The 19,915-nt window shown below is 35.2% G+C and overlaps 2 protein-coding genes across 2 annotated transcripts; one reads left to right on the forward strand and one right to left on the reverse strand.

Moving 5' to 3' along the window:
* Window positions 1-1,541: 1,541 nt before the first annotated feature.
* LOC104235705 (uncharacterized) lies at window positions 1,542-6,461 on the forward strand. The gene is made up of 8 exons (XM_009789521.2): window positions 1,542-1,846; window positions 1,930-2,023; window positions 2,577-2,702; window positions 2,810-2,968; window positions 4,522-4,640; window positions 4,741-4,932; window positions 5,136-5,226; window positions 6,273-6,461. The coding sequence occupies exons 1-8, from the start codon at window positions 1,698-1,700 to the stop codon at window positions 6,363-6,365; spliced, it is 1,023 nt and encodes a 340-aa protein (XP_009787823.1). The 5' UTR covers window positions 1,542-1,697; the 3' UTR covers window positions 6,366-6,461.
* Window positions 6,462-11,967: 5,506 nt separating this feature from the next.
* On the reverse strand, window positions 11,968-17,888 carry LOC104235714 (acyl carrier protein 2, mitochondrial-like). The gene is made up of 2 exons (XM_009789531.2): window positions 17,491-17,888; window positions 11,968-12,411 (listed from the first exon to the last, which is right to left on the reverse strand). The coding sequence occupies exons 1-2, from the start codon at window positions 17,698-17,700 to the stop codon at window positions 12,235-12,237; spliced, it is 387 nt and encodes a 128-aa protein (XP_009787833.1). The 5' UTR covers window positions 17,701-17,888; the 3' UTR covers window positions 11,968-12,234.
* Window positions 17,889-19,915: the final 2,027 nt, after the last annotated feature.

Raw genomic sequence — 19,915 nt, forward strand, 5'->3', positions numbered from 1 at the left:
CCGCCCGTGGGCAGTAGTATGTAGTCCCGAGCCGCTTTTAAGCATGTTATACATATTTACAGCTTATAATGCATTTAATGATTGGCCAATTCGCTCAATGAAGTTTGAATCCCTCATGACATAGTGTCATAAAGTTCGAAAATTATGGCCAGAAATTCTAATCTTATGTCCTGAATTTTGAATTAGCACCTCAAAAATTATTTAGGACACTAAGTCTCAAATTCCAAATTAGCAGCTCAAAAACTCAGGATGCAAAAATTTAAGATATTTTGTCTTGAAGTTTACGCGAATTGGCTAATCTTTAAATACATCGTATATTTTAAATAGCAAGCTTAAAAGTGATTACTGATGTACTTCGCCCCCCAACATATTAATACCCTAAAACATCATTAAACTATCACGTTTTTGTCAGTTTTCTATTTAAACTCTTTGTTGTCACCCAAAACCTCCCTTAAACTTTATTCTGCTTCATCTTGAAACACCCTCGTTATATTTCTGGCAAACCGTATATAATAACTCGCTATTGAGCGCCTAAAGGCTGAAAAAGCCATCAAAAGGGCCCCACTTGACAACATGTAACGGCTAATTAACCTACATTCTTTCAAATCTTCTTTTCTTAACAAATTCTCCTAAAACCATTCTTCCTCATTTATTCACCATTCTTCCTTCTTTTCACCATTTTCCCTCTTTTTTCACCTTTCTTCTATATTTCTCCATATGGTTCCATATGAAATTATCCATCTCTTGTCATTATTGGATCTATTTTGTATTTTTCTAGTTTTAATCTTTTTTATTTATTACCCGAATTTGTTTGAAAGAAGAAATACTTATTCTATAACTCATAAAAAGATCTAATTTTTTTTGGTAAAATTGAATTGAAGTTTCCCAGTAAATTTATACAATAATTTTGCAACAAAGAAGTTAGTTTTTAAAGAAGCAGTACCAGTGCATAACTAACTTCTTCAGAGCAACTCGAATTTTTACCAATAATCTTCACTCAGCTAGAACCCCAACGGACCCTAGATTTTTCAACAAACCCTAATTTTTAATTTCCAATCTCGAACAAAAACAAATTAAGACGGAGCAATCGAAGGTTATTAGGGAGAAATCAAGTTTACAACGAAGCTTAATGGAGCAAATCACTACTGAGAGGTGTAGTATCCATCATCGGAAGAGAGGAGAGAAAAGGGGAATCGATGAAAATGATTTTACCCTACTCCTCTTTCTTTTTTTAATTTATTGTTTTTAACCGGGTGAATATTTACCCCTCTAATAATACTTGATTATTGTTTAAAATAACTAATTAAGTCAATCTTTAGATTAATCTCACACATTGCCACGTGGCATTTTTTTTTTTTTTTGGTTGATAATTTGGACCATGCAACACACACTATGTGTTTGATTACGAATGAGAATATAGTTTAGGGGGAATTAAACAAACGAAGGAGAATATAGTTTAGTATAGGGAATAGTTTAAACTATTATGACGTCAAATGGGTTTCCGCATCTATATGGGACAAATTTATGCAGCAGCCTCCGCCAAATGGCAAAACCAGAACCATGTACCCAGGGGAGTTAATGTTGAAATTTGGTGAGCATTTGGATTGTTTGGTTTGAGAATCAAATATATCCACAACGAATTAGCGGGAACAAATACCAAATTAGGTCCATTATCAGTAACATCAGCTCGAGCATCCATGGCTATTCAATGTAATTTTGTTCCATACTTTACCTGCAGACCTAGTAAAGAGATACCCTCGTTCTCTTCATTTGCCCCTTTCCCTGCAACCCAAAAGGCTCTCTTTTATGTTCATTCTACCAAATTAAAGTTCTCATCAGCTCCCAGGTCTATTTATCTTTTCCTCATTTCTTTTTTGTATAAATAAATATACACTGCAATTCTAACAAAGTTAGAAACTTTCTTTATAGGTTGCCCACAGTTATCTCTGCCTTGGTTTCTGACAAGAAAGCTGTAGACTCTAGTTATTCTGGTATCGATATGTTTAGATTGACTTACTTGGAGGTGCATTTTCTATCTTGATTATATTGCTGTATGTAGGAGTATTATTCTTTGCTGCTCTCTCAGAATCATTATTGTGGTTAAGTCAGTGTTATCAAAAGCGCGCTTAAGCCCTTAAGCGAGGCTCAAAACGTGTTGAGCGCTTTGTCTCGCTTAACGAGCACTTCAGTGTTGGCATCAAGGCTTTAAGGAATACCTTTCCTTGCTGGTGAGCGTAATCCTAAAAAAGCGACACTAAACAATTGATATTTCACTTTATCGTAAATTTTCTTCAATTTCTTTGTCCATATATTTGTTATTCATGCTTATAAATATTTGTATTTGACTACACACATATTTTCTTCAATTTCTTTGTCCATATATTTGTTATTCATGCTTATAAATATTTGTCTTTGACTACACACATATTTGAAGTTTTTCTCCATTTGCGCCTTTCTTCATTAAAGCTCACGCTTTATTTACGCTTTGCACTTAAAGCCCCAACAGACCTTAGAGCCTTTTTGCACTTTTCGCCTTTGATAACACTGGGTTAAGTTAATTCTATTTTTTTGTTTAGGGGAATAGCTGGTTGTGGGAAGTGGGAGGACTCAAACTTCTGGTTGATCCAATCTTGGTGGGTAACTTAGATTTTGGAATTCCTTGGCTGTATGATGCTGCCAAGAAAGTTCTCAAGAATTTCCAGGTCAGTGGACTGGGCCATTTTCCCATTAAATAGCTCTATATTGACTATTTATCTACATATATATTACTACTGAAATAATCTGGAATCTTATGGTGTTTGTAGAGCAGCTTGATGACCTTCCAGTGATAGACTGCTTGCTCATTACACAAAGCCTCGACGATCATTGTCATCTCAAGACATTAAAGCCTCTCTCAAAGAAGTTCCCAAACCTGAGAGTTATAGCAACTCCCAATGCCAAAACACTGCTGGATCCTCTCTTCAGCAATGTATGTGATATATTTTTAAGCTTTTCCTAAGGAGAAAAAGTAACATATATTGTACATCTGCTTCCGGAACACTGAGAATGAGAAATCGGGCGCTGATATGATAAAACAATTCGGACCATGAAGTTGAGCCTAAGAGCATTTAACAAGTCAAACATGTCAGCTATTGACAAAAACTGGTATTTTTCACTTGGACTTAAAGATAGCTGTTGGCAGAAGACTGAGAGTGTTGTAGAATGTTTTCTGTATAAAACAACGTGATAGTAAAAGTTATGGCACCTACTGGTCATTTAAGCTTTATTTAAGATAGCAAAACGATTGAGCAAGCTTGCTAGATGAGAGAATGAATACCTACCGAGGTATCAGGAGGAACTGTATGTATAAATGTTTCAGTGCAGCATCTATTAAGGTTGGAAACAAAATGCACTGTAACTGCAATAGTTCCTTTTATGATCTCTAAAATCAATTCTTTGACCCGATAAATTCATGATATGATGGTTAATCAGTTGCTCAAAAAGAGAATCTGAACATTCCATAAAGTTTATGATTTTAACAAAAGAATATGGATAGAAGATGCTCTACTCTTAAGTTACTTATTATCTGATGGGTGTTCACCGTTCTTTTCCTTTAGTTACTTCTCGTTCTACTGGAACCTAGAAGAGGGAAACGGGCAGTTGATAATTTTGCAAAATCTTGAGTAACAGATATATGATGTCAGTTGTTTTGCTGGTTTGAGATGGTTTTATGACACAAATATTTTAGGTTAAAGAAAACCTAAAATCCATTTCTTTGACTCGTGTATTCAAAGAAATCTAAGTACTTTTTCATTGCTGATCGGGAAAAAATACGAAATTAATGGGCTGAAGAGATGTAAAGAGCAGTTACTTGTGCTTAAGAGCAGTCAAATGTCCCTCTTAAGTTAATCCTTAGTTTGTAAGAATGTGAATTATGGTTTTTACATTTTTGTTCATTTATGTCCCAAATATTGGCTCAATTGCTAGCTAATCCTATCAGAGGTGTTGGACACAGTTAGCACTATTAAGCGCAACAGAAAATATTATGCTTCTCTGTGGACAGTATTTATCCACAGTAAGCTTAAGTTAGCATAATATTGTTCCTCCACTGAACAAGAATTTCGATTTCTTGGAAGTATCATGATCGTAAATTGGATAATGAGATAGTGAGGGGATATTTCTAGTAGAGGTCAGTGAAGAAGGTCTGCGCAGGCTGACAACTGTGATGTTAGAAAAATTATGTAACAAGACATCAAAGAACTGTATATTGATACTTAAATTTGAAGACTTAAACACTCATCTTGGCAATCTGCAACCCTCATTTTAGATGGGAAGAAAAACTACTGCTCTTTTCGGCCCACACAGAAGCTGTAATGAATTTCTTATAATCAATGTATTGATGGAGAGACTAAAATTTATCGTGCACTTGTGTAAATTTTTCGACGCTTCATATGATAAATGTCATGTAATCTGTTTTCTGAACAATGAACAAGACTCTTAATGTTGTTTCCTGAAAAGTTACTTTTGCTTCTAAATCTATAGGTCATCTACTTGGAACCCGGCCAGGATTCTGAGATTGAAGTGAGCAACGGCTTACAGGTTACTATTAAGGCTACTGCAGGGCCGGTTCTTGGACCTCCTTGGCAGCGACCCGAGAATGGGTAGACTTGATTATGCCATTATCTTTCTTCTCCTTTCCACTCCATGACAATGATAACTTTTACTTAGTTTGCAGTTAACTCTTTTAATAATGTGCTCCAGGTATCTTGTCACTTCTCCAAAAGGTGCTCTTACTCTCTACTACGAGCCCCACTGTGTCTATAACAAGACCTTCTTAGAAAAATACAAGGCAGACATTGTTATTACTCCTGTCATAAAGCAACTTCTACCAAACTTTACATTGGTTTCCGGACAAGAAGATGCAGTTCAACTTGCAAAACTTCTTTCTGCAAGGTATGTAATTTTGAAATCTAAAGCCAGCTTGTGCTAACACAATTTTTTTTATTAGAGGTGAAGTTGAAAAATCCTCTTGTTAAGAGAGGGAAAATTGAAAAATAACGTGTGCCTGAATTCATTTTCTCAGTTTCTCCAGAAACAAGGAAATGCATGCAATAATGTTTCTAAGTAAACATCTGACATTCTGCTTTTCTTTTTAGGTTTGTTGTGCCGATGAAGAATGGTGACCTCGACAGCAAAGGGTTTCTTGCTAGTATTGTTGAATCTGAAGGAACAATGGAATCATTCAAGGTACTCTACTATAACTTCATCATATGCACATTTAGCGGTCTCTTAGCTGCCTTATCCTTTACACTTCATTAGAACAATCAAGGGTGGTCTAGTTACAGGACAGTTGGTAATTTAACTTAGACTGCAGGACTAATATGATAAAAGAAATTACAAAAAATGATTTTCTTTACTTATTCAACCTTACTGTTTTTGTTTGTTTAGTCCTTTCTGCGTTTCTTTATACATAACAAAGAATTTCTTTGTAAATATCAGTTAAAAGAAGTCAAAAGTGCGCAGCAAAACCTCTAAAACCAACAAACAGACTGAGAAATAAAATCTCCTGCTGGTGCAGAATTATTGGTTTGCAACTTGCGTAAAAATCATAATAAGAGTGTGGAGGCAAAATAAATACTTCACTTTGAAGGCTGTAATAATCTTCTGCTAAACAATGCCTATTCCATCTTGTCCATTTGCCGGGAACAGATGGTCAGCTGCATTCTGTACGATTGGCCTTGTCAGTTAACCAACATTAAGATCAAAGAAAACTTGAATAAAGTCCCTGAGATGGCATTAGACGATAAAATCAAGGATTTTTATGGCTAGAATGTGTTCATTCTGCAATACTGCCGACAAGGATGAATTTAGAGCAGGCTATATTTTACTGCTGTCTGTTAAATTAAGTTTACTATTCAGTAAAGTCCACTAAGTGCCTACCATGAAGTTATCCCCTATCTGAATGAATAGTGATAATGACAATACGCTGTCATGAAATAAGATTTTCATATAGATGTTAGAGCTTTATCACTACACAAAGTTAGTTATAACCTCCCTTGTAGATCCAGATCTTTACACGGATAGTTATATAATTTTGGTTTAAATGGGGTTTACTAATAACTAGCCGCAGTTGGATTAACAGGTCTCCCTTATTTGTGTCCGCATAAAGAAAACTATGCTTTTATTGATTCGTTGAACTTTAAAGAATTGTTGCCCATGCTACTTATTGATTAGTTTTCTGAATTTTTTTTTATTTTTTATTTTGGCTTGCGACTTGTTTCTTTGTGATGCAGGAACTTTTGTCAAAGGAACTACCAGATGCAAAGGTACTTGAACCTGCTCCCGGAGAACCACTGGATATTTCAATAGCTGTACAGGGACAATAAAACGAGAAATGTTTATTTGAATATATACAATGTAATACTTACATACCGAACAATACATGAGATTTTTTTTAATTAAACAAGGCAATCTTGGAGTCATGTTTTGGGCCTAAAGCCCAATGGGAATAGAATAGAACAAGATGTTTTGATAGTTTTGACGCAAAAATAGCACGGGCTAGCCAGTTTTTGGACTGGTCATTCAAAAATTGTCAGCGTTTGCAAAGTCATTGAAAAATAGCCACTATTTTGCTGCAATACGGAAAGTTTCAGCATAATATACTGGAGATCGGTGCACCGGTGTATGAACTTCCAACATATTATGCTGTAACTCCAATACGCGGAAAGTTCCAGTATAATGTATCTCCAGTATATTATATTGGAGTTCCAGTATATTATATTGGAGTATTTTTCTGAATTTTGAATAGTGTTTTCGTTCAGATTTATCTTTACATGAAAAGTGGCTAAATTTTGATTACTTTTGAAACTGTGAGTATTTTTGAATGACCACTTGTAAATCTTGTTATTTTTGAATTTCTCCCAATTTTGGCATCTTACAAGGGAATAAATCTAGAGGAATTTTCAGAAATCACTATAGTTAAGTAGTTATTAACGGGGCTATAGCTACAGTATCCATATTCATTGGTCGTAACTATAATTTCGTTGCTACTATGATGTATTCCATGTATTCGCGTGACTGTATAAATACAGTGAGGTAATCTGGCTAAAAAATAGGGATTATAGTTGTTAATTCTGTATTCCATGTATTCGCGCAACTATATTTATAAATTACAGTGAGGTAATTCGCCTAAAAAGTAGGGATTACAGGTGTTTAATAACGGAAAGTGCAATATTGAATTTTATTCAATTTTACTATATTGAATTTTATTCAATTTTACTATATTGAATTTAGTTGCATTCAAACAACAAAAATCAAGAAATAAAGTGTATACCACTCTATTCAATTCAGCTGTATATACTGTATGCAATTCACCTATATTCATTCTTAACTATTATGCATTGTATTCAATTCGATTGTATTCAAACAACAAAAAACAGTGATAATCGGTTGTATTGAATTCACTATATTCATTCGTAGTTGCTTTTACACTGTATTTATTTTGGCTATATTCAAACAACAAATTTTTTTAAAAATACAGGGATTTGCAACAAAACATAACCTTCGGAATACATAGATACAATGTATTTGTACAAAAAATACAATGTATTTGGGTATATTTGTATCATTGTATGTGATTCAATAGCAAAGAAAAGAAGAAAGTTTGGCGGAGATGACGTCTTCCAGCCAAGCAAATTACTATATACATTATATTAAAACTAAAAATGAAGAAGAACAAAATTCGGCTCTCAAATCTTCCATCGCGTCTCTGACTTTTCGAATGATACATAGATTTGAAACTTGTATCTTTGAGTAAATTGAATATAGTGTATCAAATCTTCCGTCGCGCCATGGATAGATGAAGCGAAGGGAAGTAGGAGAACAAATCTGGCCATGGCTGCGGATTGAGCTTTTGGAAATATGAAGCAGAGTCGCTGGAGAAGAAGCAAATCTAAGCAGTCGCCAAAAATATGAACAGATCTGGCCATGGCGGTGAGTCATCGGAGAAGACGGTGACCTTGCCGAAGAGAGATGGGAAAGGGAGAGAGATTTGAGGGAGAAGAGAGAGAGAGAGAGAGTTGAGGAAAAAATTGAGGGATCATTTGTATATATTTATACTTTGCTATAAAATATAAAAAATGGCTATAAATATTTTTAATGTGTTTGATTTATAACAAACAGGGTGCATTATTTAGCTATAACATGTAAAATTTCCGTAAATCTATACCTTTAGTAAATACTAGTCATTGGGTGTACCCCATATCATGAGTAAAATTAGTTTGAAAATCACAAAAAAATTATTAAAAAATATTTCTCGAGTTATAAAATAATAATTTAAGGAAATAGTTAAGTTCCTAAAATATGAATGTTGATTTTATTTACAAGAAAATACAGATGACTTCACACCATAACAAAAAGTGGCCCATATTTTTAAGATTTACCCGACCTAGCCCATATTGTACATATTTTGAAAGTACTAGCAAATTCAAAATCTGTGTTCTTACAACCAGTGCTTCTAAAAGTTATGGAGTTAAATGTGTGTTCTCACAATCATTGCTTTCACTCTCTCTTCTTCTCACATCTTCTACATATACTTTAAGAGACCGTGTATTTTCTGTTTGTCCTCTTCTATCACCTGGTTGCAATGTAAAAAAATTGAATAGTAGAAGTTCACCATTGAAAACCATTCAAAGTTTTGCTTTCGAAAATGATTTTTTTGAATTTGTTAGTTGTTTGGATTGAGTGTTGTTCCAATTGATTGAAAATATCAAAAGGAGTTCAAAATTTAAATTTGAAGTGATTTGGAGTAGATTTGAGCAAGATTTGACTTAAATTTCAGAAAAGACGCAAGGAAGAAGACGAAGTCAGTTTTTTGTATAATTATGTATAATCTTGTATAATAGTGTATATGAGTGTAGAAACACATCTTATACGTTATTATACAATTTTCTACACCTTTATACAAGCGTCTGCAGACGAACTTCTTCCACGATTTTTAGTTGCAATTCTTGTTCAAAATCAGTTCAAATCTCCATTAAATGACTTCAAATTTTATATACAACCTCCTTATACTACTTCTAACAAGTCTAAATAACACTCACTCTAAATTTCTCACAAAATCAAATTCGAAATTTAAACCCATATATTTAAGCTTGTTAAAAATCTAATTTTCACTACCCAAATGAATTTGATTTGTTGAACTAATATTTGAGTCACAGTTCTGAAAGATTATAAATATTTGTTTGATTGATAATGCAGTATCTGCATAGGACCTTACGACTTACATTTGAAGAAGGGGTTCAAATGTTAAAGGTAAATGTTTGCTGTAGAAATTGTTTCCTAAAGTAATCATTGAGTTGTAATGTTAAGATTCACAGGCAAGCATGCTATTATCCATCTGCGTGCACTTTGTTACTTGGCATGCCTATTGAGCTCAGAAGGTAGAACTAGTTCGGTGCACTAAGCTACCGCTATGCACGGGGTGTGGGAAACCAATGCACGCAGTCTTACCTTGCATTTCAGAAGTAGACAAGAGTATTTCAACGGAGCTGGAAACCTCACTGTCTAGGAGGAGATGGTATCCAATCTTTTTTTCTACAATATAGCAGCTGCCAAAGTACAGAGATAGTGAAACTGTATCTGAGAGGAATTGAGCATTGTCCAAACACAAATCACAATAGATATTTTAAGTTCAAAGGGCTCCCATTTTCCTTGCAAGCTGCTTAAAATTATTGTGATTAGTTGTGTGTGTTGCTTAACCTCCATAAACAATTCCGCAAAGGTTTTGGCTGTCTTTCTCTGATTCCTATCCTACCACTTCCTAGAGACATAACTCAAATTGCATCAGTTTATCAATTAATTTTTACTGCCAATGTGCACATCGTGAAGTGATAAGTGGTATGGGGGAAACTGCTGGAATTATGAATATTCTTTTCTTTATTTCAAATTCTAATTGTTTAAAGGAATGGTTAGTTATAACTTTCCAAATTAAATGGCAACATGGCAGGAAGAGAAATATATAGTTGGTCGTAAAATATTTCTATCCCTTGTTATTATTTCTGATCTCAATGAAAAGAAATTGAACTGAAATACTGTACAAGCAATTAAGCAATAGTCGGACAAATATGTGGAAAACAAAATTTAGGGTGTGTTTGGTACGAGGGAAAATATTTTTCGGGAAATGTTTTTCAATTTTTCCATGTTTGGTTGGCTTAAATGTTTGAAAAATATTTTCCTTATCAACTCATTTATGTTTTCCCTATCAAGAGAAGGGAAAACATTTTCCAAAACTCTTTCTCAACCTTCCCCACCCCACCCCTACGCCTACCCACCCCACTTCTCTCTCCAAAAAGTATTTTTTTCGAATTTTAGTTTTTTTTTCCGTCACTACCCACCCTGCTAACCCTCCCAACCCTCTCTTTTTTCTAATTTCAAATTTCTGTTTTTTCGTTTTTCTGCAACCCCCCCTCCCCTTGTAGCAACCTCCCCCTTCCCTCCCCCTCCCCCACCCACCCACACAAAAATAATTTTTTTTTTACTTTTTTTGTAATTTTAAATTTCTGTTTTTTATTTTTTTTGTACAACCCCCCCCCCCTTTCCCCCTCCCCCCCCCCCCTGCCCCCCCCCCCCCAAATATTTTTTTTATATATTTTCAGTTTTAATTTTTTCATCTAGAAATTATAAAGTTTACGGGTTCAAAAGTTTGCGATTTTGAAAGTTTAGCGGTTTGGAAGTTTATGAAATTTGTGCGATCGAAAGTTTGTTGATTAGAAAGTTTATGGTTTCATTTTTATTGTATCTAAATTATTTATGAATACTCTTGAGAAGTTATTTTCCTTAATTTGCGTACCAAACACCGGAAAATGAATAAGATTACTACTTGTTTTTCATGAAAATATTTTCCACAGAAAACATTTTCCGTTATACCGAACACACCCTTAAACCCTGAGACAACAAAATTGAAAGCTTCAAACTTCAAGCAGACGCCTCAATTGAAAAATTGGCTGAAGTTTAAAGATTAGCGACTTTATCTTCTGTTCAATGGTCGTATCACTCGTACCTGAGATACCAAATAAATATTGAACCAATTGAATAATTCAAACTGAAACGATGACTGATTTTAAAATTTCTATTTGATAGTTTATTAATCAATTATAACCAAAATTACAAATTAGAGTAAACATTGTTAGGTCAAAACACTAAGCGGTCGTTTGGTAGGGTGCATAAGAATAATGCTGAATAGGGTGTATTAGTAATGCTGGTATTAGTTATGCTTGCATTAGTTATGTTACATATTTCTTATCCATTGTTTGGTTTGATATATTAAAGCATTGTGCAATTTCTAAAAGAATTATCTGTTTACAAAAATGCCCTCAAAACCAGTCTATCACTTTAACTTTCTAAATGAAACATATGTTGAAAAATATTTTTATATTAAAAAGTTATTTAATTTGTCTACCTATATTGTAAAATAAAACTAAATATTTATATATAAAAAAGGAAATATGCTAAGTATTTATTTATTTACTAGAGCTATAATTTTATTTCTCACTATTTGGATTATTTTAAACTTCCATCAATATAATAACTAGCATAATTTAATCAAGCATAAATGTTGAAGGACAATTTTGTCTTTAACTAAGCTAATGCATGCATTAAAACTCATTGCATTGCTAATACCATTGTTTTCTATGCATTAGTTATGCATAGGATAATATCAAATAGGATGTATAACTAATGCTTGCATAACTAATGCATAGGTTCAAAATGTCTACCAAACAAGGTATTATTAATACACAAAGCTAATGCATGCATTATTTTATCTAATGCATCCTACCAAACGACCCATAAGGATAAATAGGGAATAATTAGATGCCTTCCACTTCAAAATTACAGCAATTAATTTCACCATGTGTAGACTATTGCCACATCTCTAACTACACCACAAGTGAAACACACAGATGACTTTATCCATCTCCACATATCTAATTCTGGTAAACGGTATCCTGCTGCTTGTTTATTTCAAATTATGAAATTCTTATCCATATAGACATCATCGCCAATGACGCAATTAAGCCCATTTAGTGTATGACAATATAAAATTGTCATCATTATGAACTATCCAAAACTTAAAAAGAGTTGACCAGAAGTCTTACATTTAACCACAGGCCAACACTGTCTAAAAAGGAAGAGGTAGCTAGGTCCTACTTGAATAGAGAGAACAGATATGGGCAACCTCAAGGCCGTACTGTTCCCTTATTTAGCCTGGGGGTGAGATGCAATGAAATCAACAGCTAGATCAATGGAGCTGATCTTATCAGCTTCATTGTCAGGAATCTCGAAGGCAAACTCTTCTTCAAGGGCCATCACTATTTCCACAGTGTCTAAACTATCTAAGCCAAGGTCATTCTGAAAGTGAGCATTTGGAGTAACCTGCAGGTGTAAATAACATTTTGTAAGTGTAACAGTAAAGAGAATGTTAACAACCTAAAATAATTTGCGCGCAACTGAAACCACTCCCAAGATTATTAACAACATCCTAGTAAAATTCCACTAGTGAGGTCTGGAGAGGGTAGTGTATACGCAGACCTTACCCCTACCCGAAGGAGTAGAGAGGCTGTTTCAGAAAGACCCTCGGCTCAAGAAAACAAAAAGACAAAAGTAGGATTATTAACTAGGATAAAATAAAAAGTACACCATGATATGGTTGGGTTATAGTAGCATACTGAGCAAATTGAGCTATACAACTTCAAACCTAAGCATGAGTAAATCAAAGGGGTATAGAATGTAATGTCAAGATCTGTCCTATAACTACTGAATCAACCAAATTCCTTACACAGAAATAGTTGCTATGGTAAATGTCAACAAATTCATTACAAAGGGTGAAGAGAAACGGGTAAGATCTAGTTCTAAGCAGAACGAGAAGAAACGTTGTTGTGATTTTCACTTCCTTACTGTTTACTTAGTGGAATATGTACTAACACTTCTTGTTTTCGCACTACAAGCTCTGAGTAACTGAAATGGGATTTTTTTTCCAATTTGTAAGAAAACATAATCAGAAACCATCTGCAACAAGGTGAATCAGAATACTTCCAAATAAATTCAGCGCATATGAGATGTCCCTGTGGCATCTCTGATAGATATCTTGGCAAAGGTATACATCCTAGAATCCCAGGTAAATGATGTTAAAAACTACAAAACATTACATAGCATGCCACCAAAAAAGTTACACAAAGTCCTTTCCAACTCATATACTACAACGTGCTGCACTTCAGGCTAATATAAAGACATGACTCTTTTACCAGATGTTCTCCATCTTACAGGTACTGAGTAATTCGAGTAATTCGATGTTATTCCCTCGACAAGCCAGCAAACAAAGCTTTTTGGTTGTTCTCTCCTTCACCATCCTTCTTCTAATAGCAAAGAGCTAGGAGACAAACTACTAGATTGTACACATGAAAAGAGTTCAAATATGGGATGGAGGAATGATTCGGGAATTTAGGCACTACACTTATGATATGGGATGAAGAAAGATGCATCTTCAGATCTCAAGGTTTATACCTAAAATTAGTGTTCAAATTGTAGAAAACGGAATGCTGGAAATTGAGGCATCATAGGATTTCTCTCACTTCTTCAACATATCATCAGCATTTCAGCTCTCTCTACTACATTCGTTACATAATTTTGACTTAATTCCATTTTCTCCTCCTTGCTTCATAAATTACGTTACTGCTCCTACTTCCTCTCAGCACTTCCAAACAACTCTACTTTCACGCGATCTCCATTTTTATTTTTATTTTGATAATGGTAACATGTATATTAAAAATAAACAGCACTAGGGCAGTGCCAAGCCATATTTACAATGAACAAAAATCAGCTATGTCAACCTAGGATTACAGTGCACCTATCAGGTCTACTAAAGATTCTGCGTCCTCAACATAACTTTCTTTACACTAGAAATGAAACAAAAGTAAACACTTCATCTTGATTTTCTGTAAAGAATTGCTTCTGTCTTCAAAAGTTCTTAAATTTCTCTCCTTCCAGACTGTCCACCATATGCACGCAGGAACCAATCGCCACCGTTTCTTCTGTCTCACTATATCCCCATTGTAATTCCAACACTTCAACAGTTCACAAGTGTTAGCTGGCATGCTCCATTTAAGGCCCACAGTATTAAGAAAGAGCTGACACAGTTTGTCAGTAAAAGGACAATGAAGAAACAAGTGGCTATTAGTTTCTATAGCTAAACCACATAATAGGCATCTAGAGCAGAGCTGAAAACCTCTTCTTCTCAAGTTCTCTTGGGTTAGACAAGCCTTTCTTGCAACTAACCTTGAAAAGCATACCACCTTGAAAGGTGCCTTTACTTTCCATATATACCTCCAGGGCCATTGTTCTAACTGTTGGTTTGAAGCAGCAATTAGAGTGTACGTGGATTTGACCGTAAAATTCCCACTCCTGCAAAGGTTCCAACAGAGTTTATCTTCAGTTTCTCCAAGACCTTGGAACCGTTCCAAGATATTAAAGAAATCCACAACCCTCTCTAATTCCCAATCATTCAAGGCCCTTATAAAAGTAACATTCCATCCTTGCTGACCCCAGGCATTGTCTAAAATGGATGTAGGCGATGTTGCAATGTTGAAAAAATTAGGAAAAAGTTCTTTGAGAGGACCGTGTCCTAACCAGTTATCACTCCAGAAAAGTGTTTTCCTTCCATTACCCATCTTTATGGATGTATTATCAGCCAGAGTATTCCAGTGAAGTCTGATTGACTTCCATATCCCAACCCCATGTGAACTATTAACAATGTTAGAGCACCATAGTCCATTTTGTCCATACTTGGCACGGATGACCTTTCTCCACAAAGCATTAACCTCCGGATTGTACCTCCAAAGCCACTTAATAGTAAACTCTGATTGTGGGCTTTAAGATTCCTAACACCCAAGGCCCCTTTGTCTTTGCTTGTGATAAGGGAATTCCAATTAACCAAATGAATAGCTTCCTTCTCTCTGCTTCCTTGCCATATAAAGTTCCTTCTTAGTGCATCAATTCTTTTCCTTACCTGGCTTGGTAAGGGAAACAGAGACATTACATATGTAGGCAATGCATCCAAGACACTATTAACCAATACCACCCTTCCACCCAAGGATAAATACTGGCTCTTCCATATTGACAGCCTCTTTTCACATCTTTCAAGAACCCCATTCCATATCTCCTGCGCTTTGTTCTTGGAGCCTAGAGATAAACCCAAATATATAGTTGGTAGAGAACCCACCTCACATCCCAGTATAGCTGCTAGGGCCTGGATATCATTTACTTCTTTAACCGGGAACAACATGCTCTTCCTCCAATTTACATGGAGCCCTGAGACTGCTTCAAATATAACAAGAATGACTCTTAGATATTTTAGTTGATCTGCCTTTGCCTCACAAAAAACTAAAGAGTCATCAGCATAAAGAAGATGAGTGATCTCCACACTATCTCCCTCCCTGTTTGAAGCTTTAAAACCTTTCAGCCAACCATTGTTAATTTGCATTTCTTAACATTTGGTTCAATCCTTCCATGGCAAAGAGGAAAAGAAAAGGTGATAAGGGATCCCCTTGTCTCAAACCTCTCTCAGAAGGAAAAAGCCCTCTGGAGAACCATTCACCAAAATGGAAAATCTAACTGTTTTGATGCAGAAAGGTATCCAATTGATCCACTTCCTACCGAAACCCATATCCTGAAGAACTTTGAATAGAAAGTTCCAATTAACATGATCATAGGCCTTCTCAATATCAAGCTTACAAAGAATTCCAGGAACCTGCAAGTCTGGAGTCCACACATTCCTTTGAAATTAAAGAAGCATCCATGATTTGTCTGCCTCTTATGAATGCCATTTGATGCCCATTCACTAGCTTGTCCACCACTTTTTTGAGCCTTTCTGTCAACAGTTTGGAAATGATCTTGTAAATGCTTCCTATAAGACTAATAGGTCTGAAGTCCTTGAGTTCCTTAGCTTTATTCTTCCTTGGAATAAGGGCTATGTAAGAAGCATTGAAACTCTTCTCAAAATATTCATTGTTGTGGAAGTTCCTGATGGTCTGCATGATATCTTCTTTCACAGTCTCCCAGCAATTATGGAAAAACCCCATAGAGAAGCCGTCAGGGCCTGGTGCCTGTCACGCGATCTCCATTTAAAAAAATAAATTAACCAATCAATCAACTTCGCCGCAACACTAATCGTTGTGTTGCTTAGGTAGGTACTTCCCAATGACTTGGAACTCATCGTGATTCAACATTTTTGTTTGCTATCCATTCGCCAACCACAACTCTCCTGTATATATGTCCCAACTATGAGAAACTCAAATGGATAGTGTTTCTTTTGCTAATTCCCGCGAAAAAAACGCATGGAGAGCCCAACATGTGGCGCGTGGGTTAGGCACACATCACGTGTTCGAACCTGACTACAAACAAAAGCCTAGCATTTTTTTAATCAGAAGCCTATAGTTAAGTGGAGAAGGATAGAGGGGTGGGGCCATCATCCACCGAGTTTCGAACCGTGGCCACTGTCCCTCAAAGATTTCACAATCGTAAAAAACTGCACGTAGTATATTCATTTATACATTACAAGGTTGCATCAGCTCGCTACAATCCAAAAGACTAGCAAGCACGCAAATAGACAATACATAAGCATCCAAGGACCAATGTAGCAAACTCATAAAAGAAAGTCTAAAACAAGCCTTCCACATGTCTAAAACGGATTTAACCCAAAAAAAAAAACACGCGTAAAAATGTCTTTAAAAAGATAATTGCATGTAACTCTATTTAGTAACATTGATTGGTAACCAAGAACAAACTGTAAGTAACCAGCTATAATAGGTTAAACCAGTGGTGGATGTAGCCTTTTGGCTACGGGTTCAGATGAACCTAGAACTTTCGACAAAGAATATAGATATATATGTAAAACCTACTAAAATCTCAATAAATGTTAGATCTAAACACATAATTTTAACAATATAATAAGTTCAGTGCAAGGTTGAACCCATTAAGTTTAAATTCTAGATACTCCTCTGGGTTAAACACACTGACGATCATCATATTGCCAGTGTATATAACTTAAATCCTAAATAATTGTAAGTAACCTGTTATAATAGGTTAAATACACTGACGGTGTAAAAAATCATCACACTTTCAGTCATAAAGCGGATCCATGATTTAAACTCTATGGTTCAACCTTTAAAGTTCTTATCATTGAATCCATTATATTTTTAAAACTATGGTTTCATATATATTATTTGTTTAGTAGATTATTACACATAAATTTATACTCACATCGAAAATTATGGGTTATAATGCTACATTGGCCCATACTGGTATATAACTAAAATCCTAAACAATTTATACAAAAATTACCGTATCCATAAATCTCACATTTATACAAGTAATAACTAAAAGACTAACGAGGCAAACATCCTAGAACTTAAGGGACTAACATTTAAAAAACAAAAAAGAGAAATGTTGAGGGAGAACCTTGGAAGGGTCGAGTTTGGGGAAGTTCTTGACACAGTTAATGACACGATCGGCGACTTCAGATTTGTCGAGAAATGATCCCCTAACCTCCTCCGAGAAGTGACGTTTGAACAGCTGAGTGAATGAGCCTCCGATGAGTCTAGGGTTTTGGAGTTGTGGAAGACGCGCTTCTACTCTCATGTACTTCAACAATGCGTTCCTCGCCGCCATTGAAATTGAAGTTATCGAAATGACAAAGAGTTTTCGGCGGGGGTGCGAGCGAATAGGCAAATGTCTCAAAGAGCTGCGAATGGAGTTTTGGGGGTGGCAATTTTAGGCGTTTTGCAACTCTAGCCTAATTTTATGTTTTGGTCCAAATGTGACAAACTTTTCAATCTAATAATAATGAACTTTTCAATATAATAATAGTACATACTTTTAAGTTTTGAGCTAATATTTTATATTAACATCTCTATTCATTGCATTTAGAAAATATATTTTTGGTCCGATAATTGTACGACTGATTACAAATATTTTCTTACAAGATTTATCAAATAATATACGAAAAAGGATCAAATCTATTCCTGTACTATCTAAAATAGTTTAAATATATACTTCATTATATTATTCGTTCAATTAACTCCGTATTGTTATACTAATGACACTGATTTATCCCTAGTTTAGACGGGGTGCTATGTGGCAGCTGAGGAACAAAAAAATCCACCCCAATTTTAAATACCTAACTCTAATTAAAAACATGTGCATTATCTTACCTATTCCCCGACCTAATTCCCCTACTTAAAGATAAACCTTTGTTTCACCATCATTAAAACCAAAACAAAAAAAGAAAGAAAGAAACTCCATCACCGAAGTGCTTCCACCTGACGATGGCTTCAGCACTGTCAATTCCTCCAACTCCAGAAACAATACTTCATTTCTAGAAATACTTTCTCTTTGCCAATGCTTCCACCTACACTAATTTCCTCAATTTAGAAAAAGTACTCCATTAAGTATTTCTCATAATGAAGTAACAGAGAAGAAATTTGGAGATTAAAGTATTGGAGTATGAATTGTTTGTCTTTACCTGCAACTTGAGCTGCCATATTACGTCATTTGGAATTTGAACAAACAGTGACTTTGATCTAAGAGGTGATACAAGTAAAATAGTTAGTAAAGCAAGGATGAGGAATTAGTCAAGCTACATGGATGCATGAGTTGGCAAAATATCTAGTAAGAGTATTAGTTAGCTAACAATAGTAGATTAGCATTAGCAATATCTACTTAGTTTAATATACTGGGACCTATATATAACCCCTTGTATTACACTTTATAATATGAAAAATGATAAATGAATGAATATTTCTCTCTCGACATCTTTTCTATGTCCCTCTATTCCCCTGAATTCCTATTCTCCTCTGATCTCCTCCCCCTCTTCTCTCTTCTCTGATTTTCTCTACACCTTGATACCAATAACTTGGTATCAATTGGTATCAGAGCTCGGTGAATTATGGGCCCTTGGAAAGCGGTGGGTGTTGTAACTGAAAATCCAGCTATGGATTTACAAGAGCGGTGCAAGAATTTGAGAGTTCGACAATTAGATATTCGCATTGTAATGGAGCAAACACAACAGGAATTGCGTGAGGATATAGATCGGAAGCATGCAGAGCTTATCCAAATGCTTAGTTCACTCAAACATTCAATTGATGGAACATATTTACACCTGCAGTCGAAGGACAAACAATTGGGTGAGAATCAGAGGCTTTTCCAAAAATTGGAAGAAACATTGAGTGAAAAATGGGTAAAATCTGAAGAGTCAGGTGAATACTACTGCAAATCTTGCTATGTCGTTTGTTCTAGTGGGAGGTGCTATCACCTAAAACATGAAGATCTCCGCTTGTGTTGGAAGTGCTTCAAAAATGGTAAGTTTGACCTCAAAGCTTCTCCTTCAGATTCTGTCCTCATAGAAAATGTTGAAGTTTTGGAGGATATGTATTTAAATGTGCTTTTTATGAAAAACGAAAGTTATAATGAGATAGATGCTTTGGAAGACACATTCTTGGTTGAACTTTTCATGAAAAATGAGAGCTGGAATATTGCTCACAAGGTGTTTGATAGAATGCCAAAACTGGTTTATGGTGTTGTTGAGAGTAATTTAGATGTTTTAGACAACATCTGTTTACCTGCACTTTTCATTAAAGCTGAGAGGATAACTAATGCTCACAAGATTTTCGATGAAATGACAAAAGGAGATCATGACAAGGTAGTACATTTATTCATAAGAAATAAGAGCAAGTTTTCTCTTGTTTCGGGTGGAAATGGGATGATTATTCCTGTATGGGATTCAGAAATAGGTTTGACTGCTTTGAAGTTAGTTGGTCAGACAAATGTTTAGAGAAAAACTTATGGATTTTTGTCACGACCCAAATTTACCACCATCGGGGCCGTA

The sequence above is a fragment of the Nicotiana sylvestris genome, chromosome 5, assembly GCF_000393655.2.
Source record: "Nicotiana sylvestris chromosome 5, ASM39365v2, whole genome shotgun sequence".
Lineage (NCBI taxonomy): Eukaryota > Viridiplantae > Streptophyta > Magnoliopsida > Solanales > Solanaceae > Nicotiana > Nicotiana sylvestris.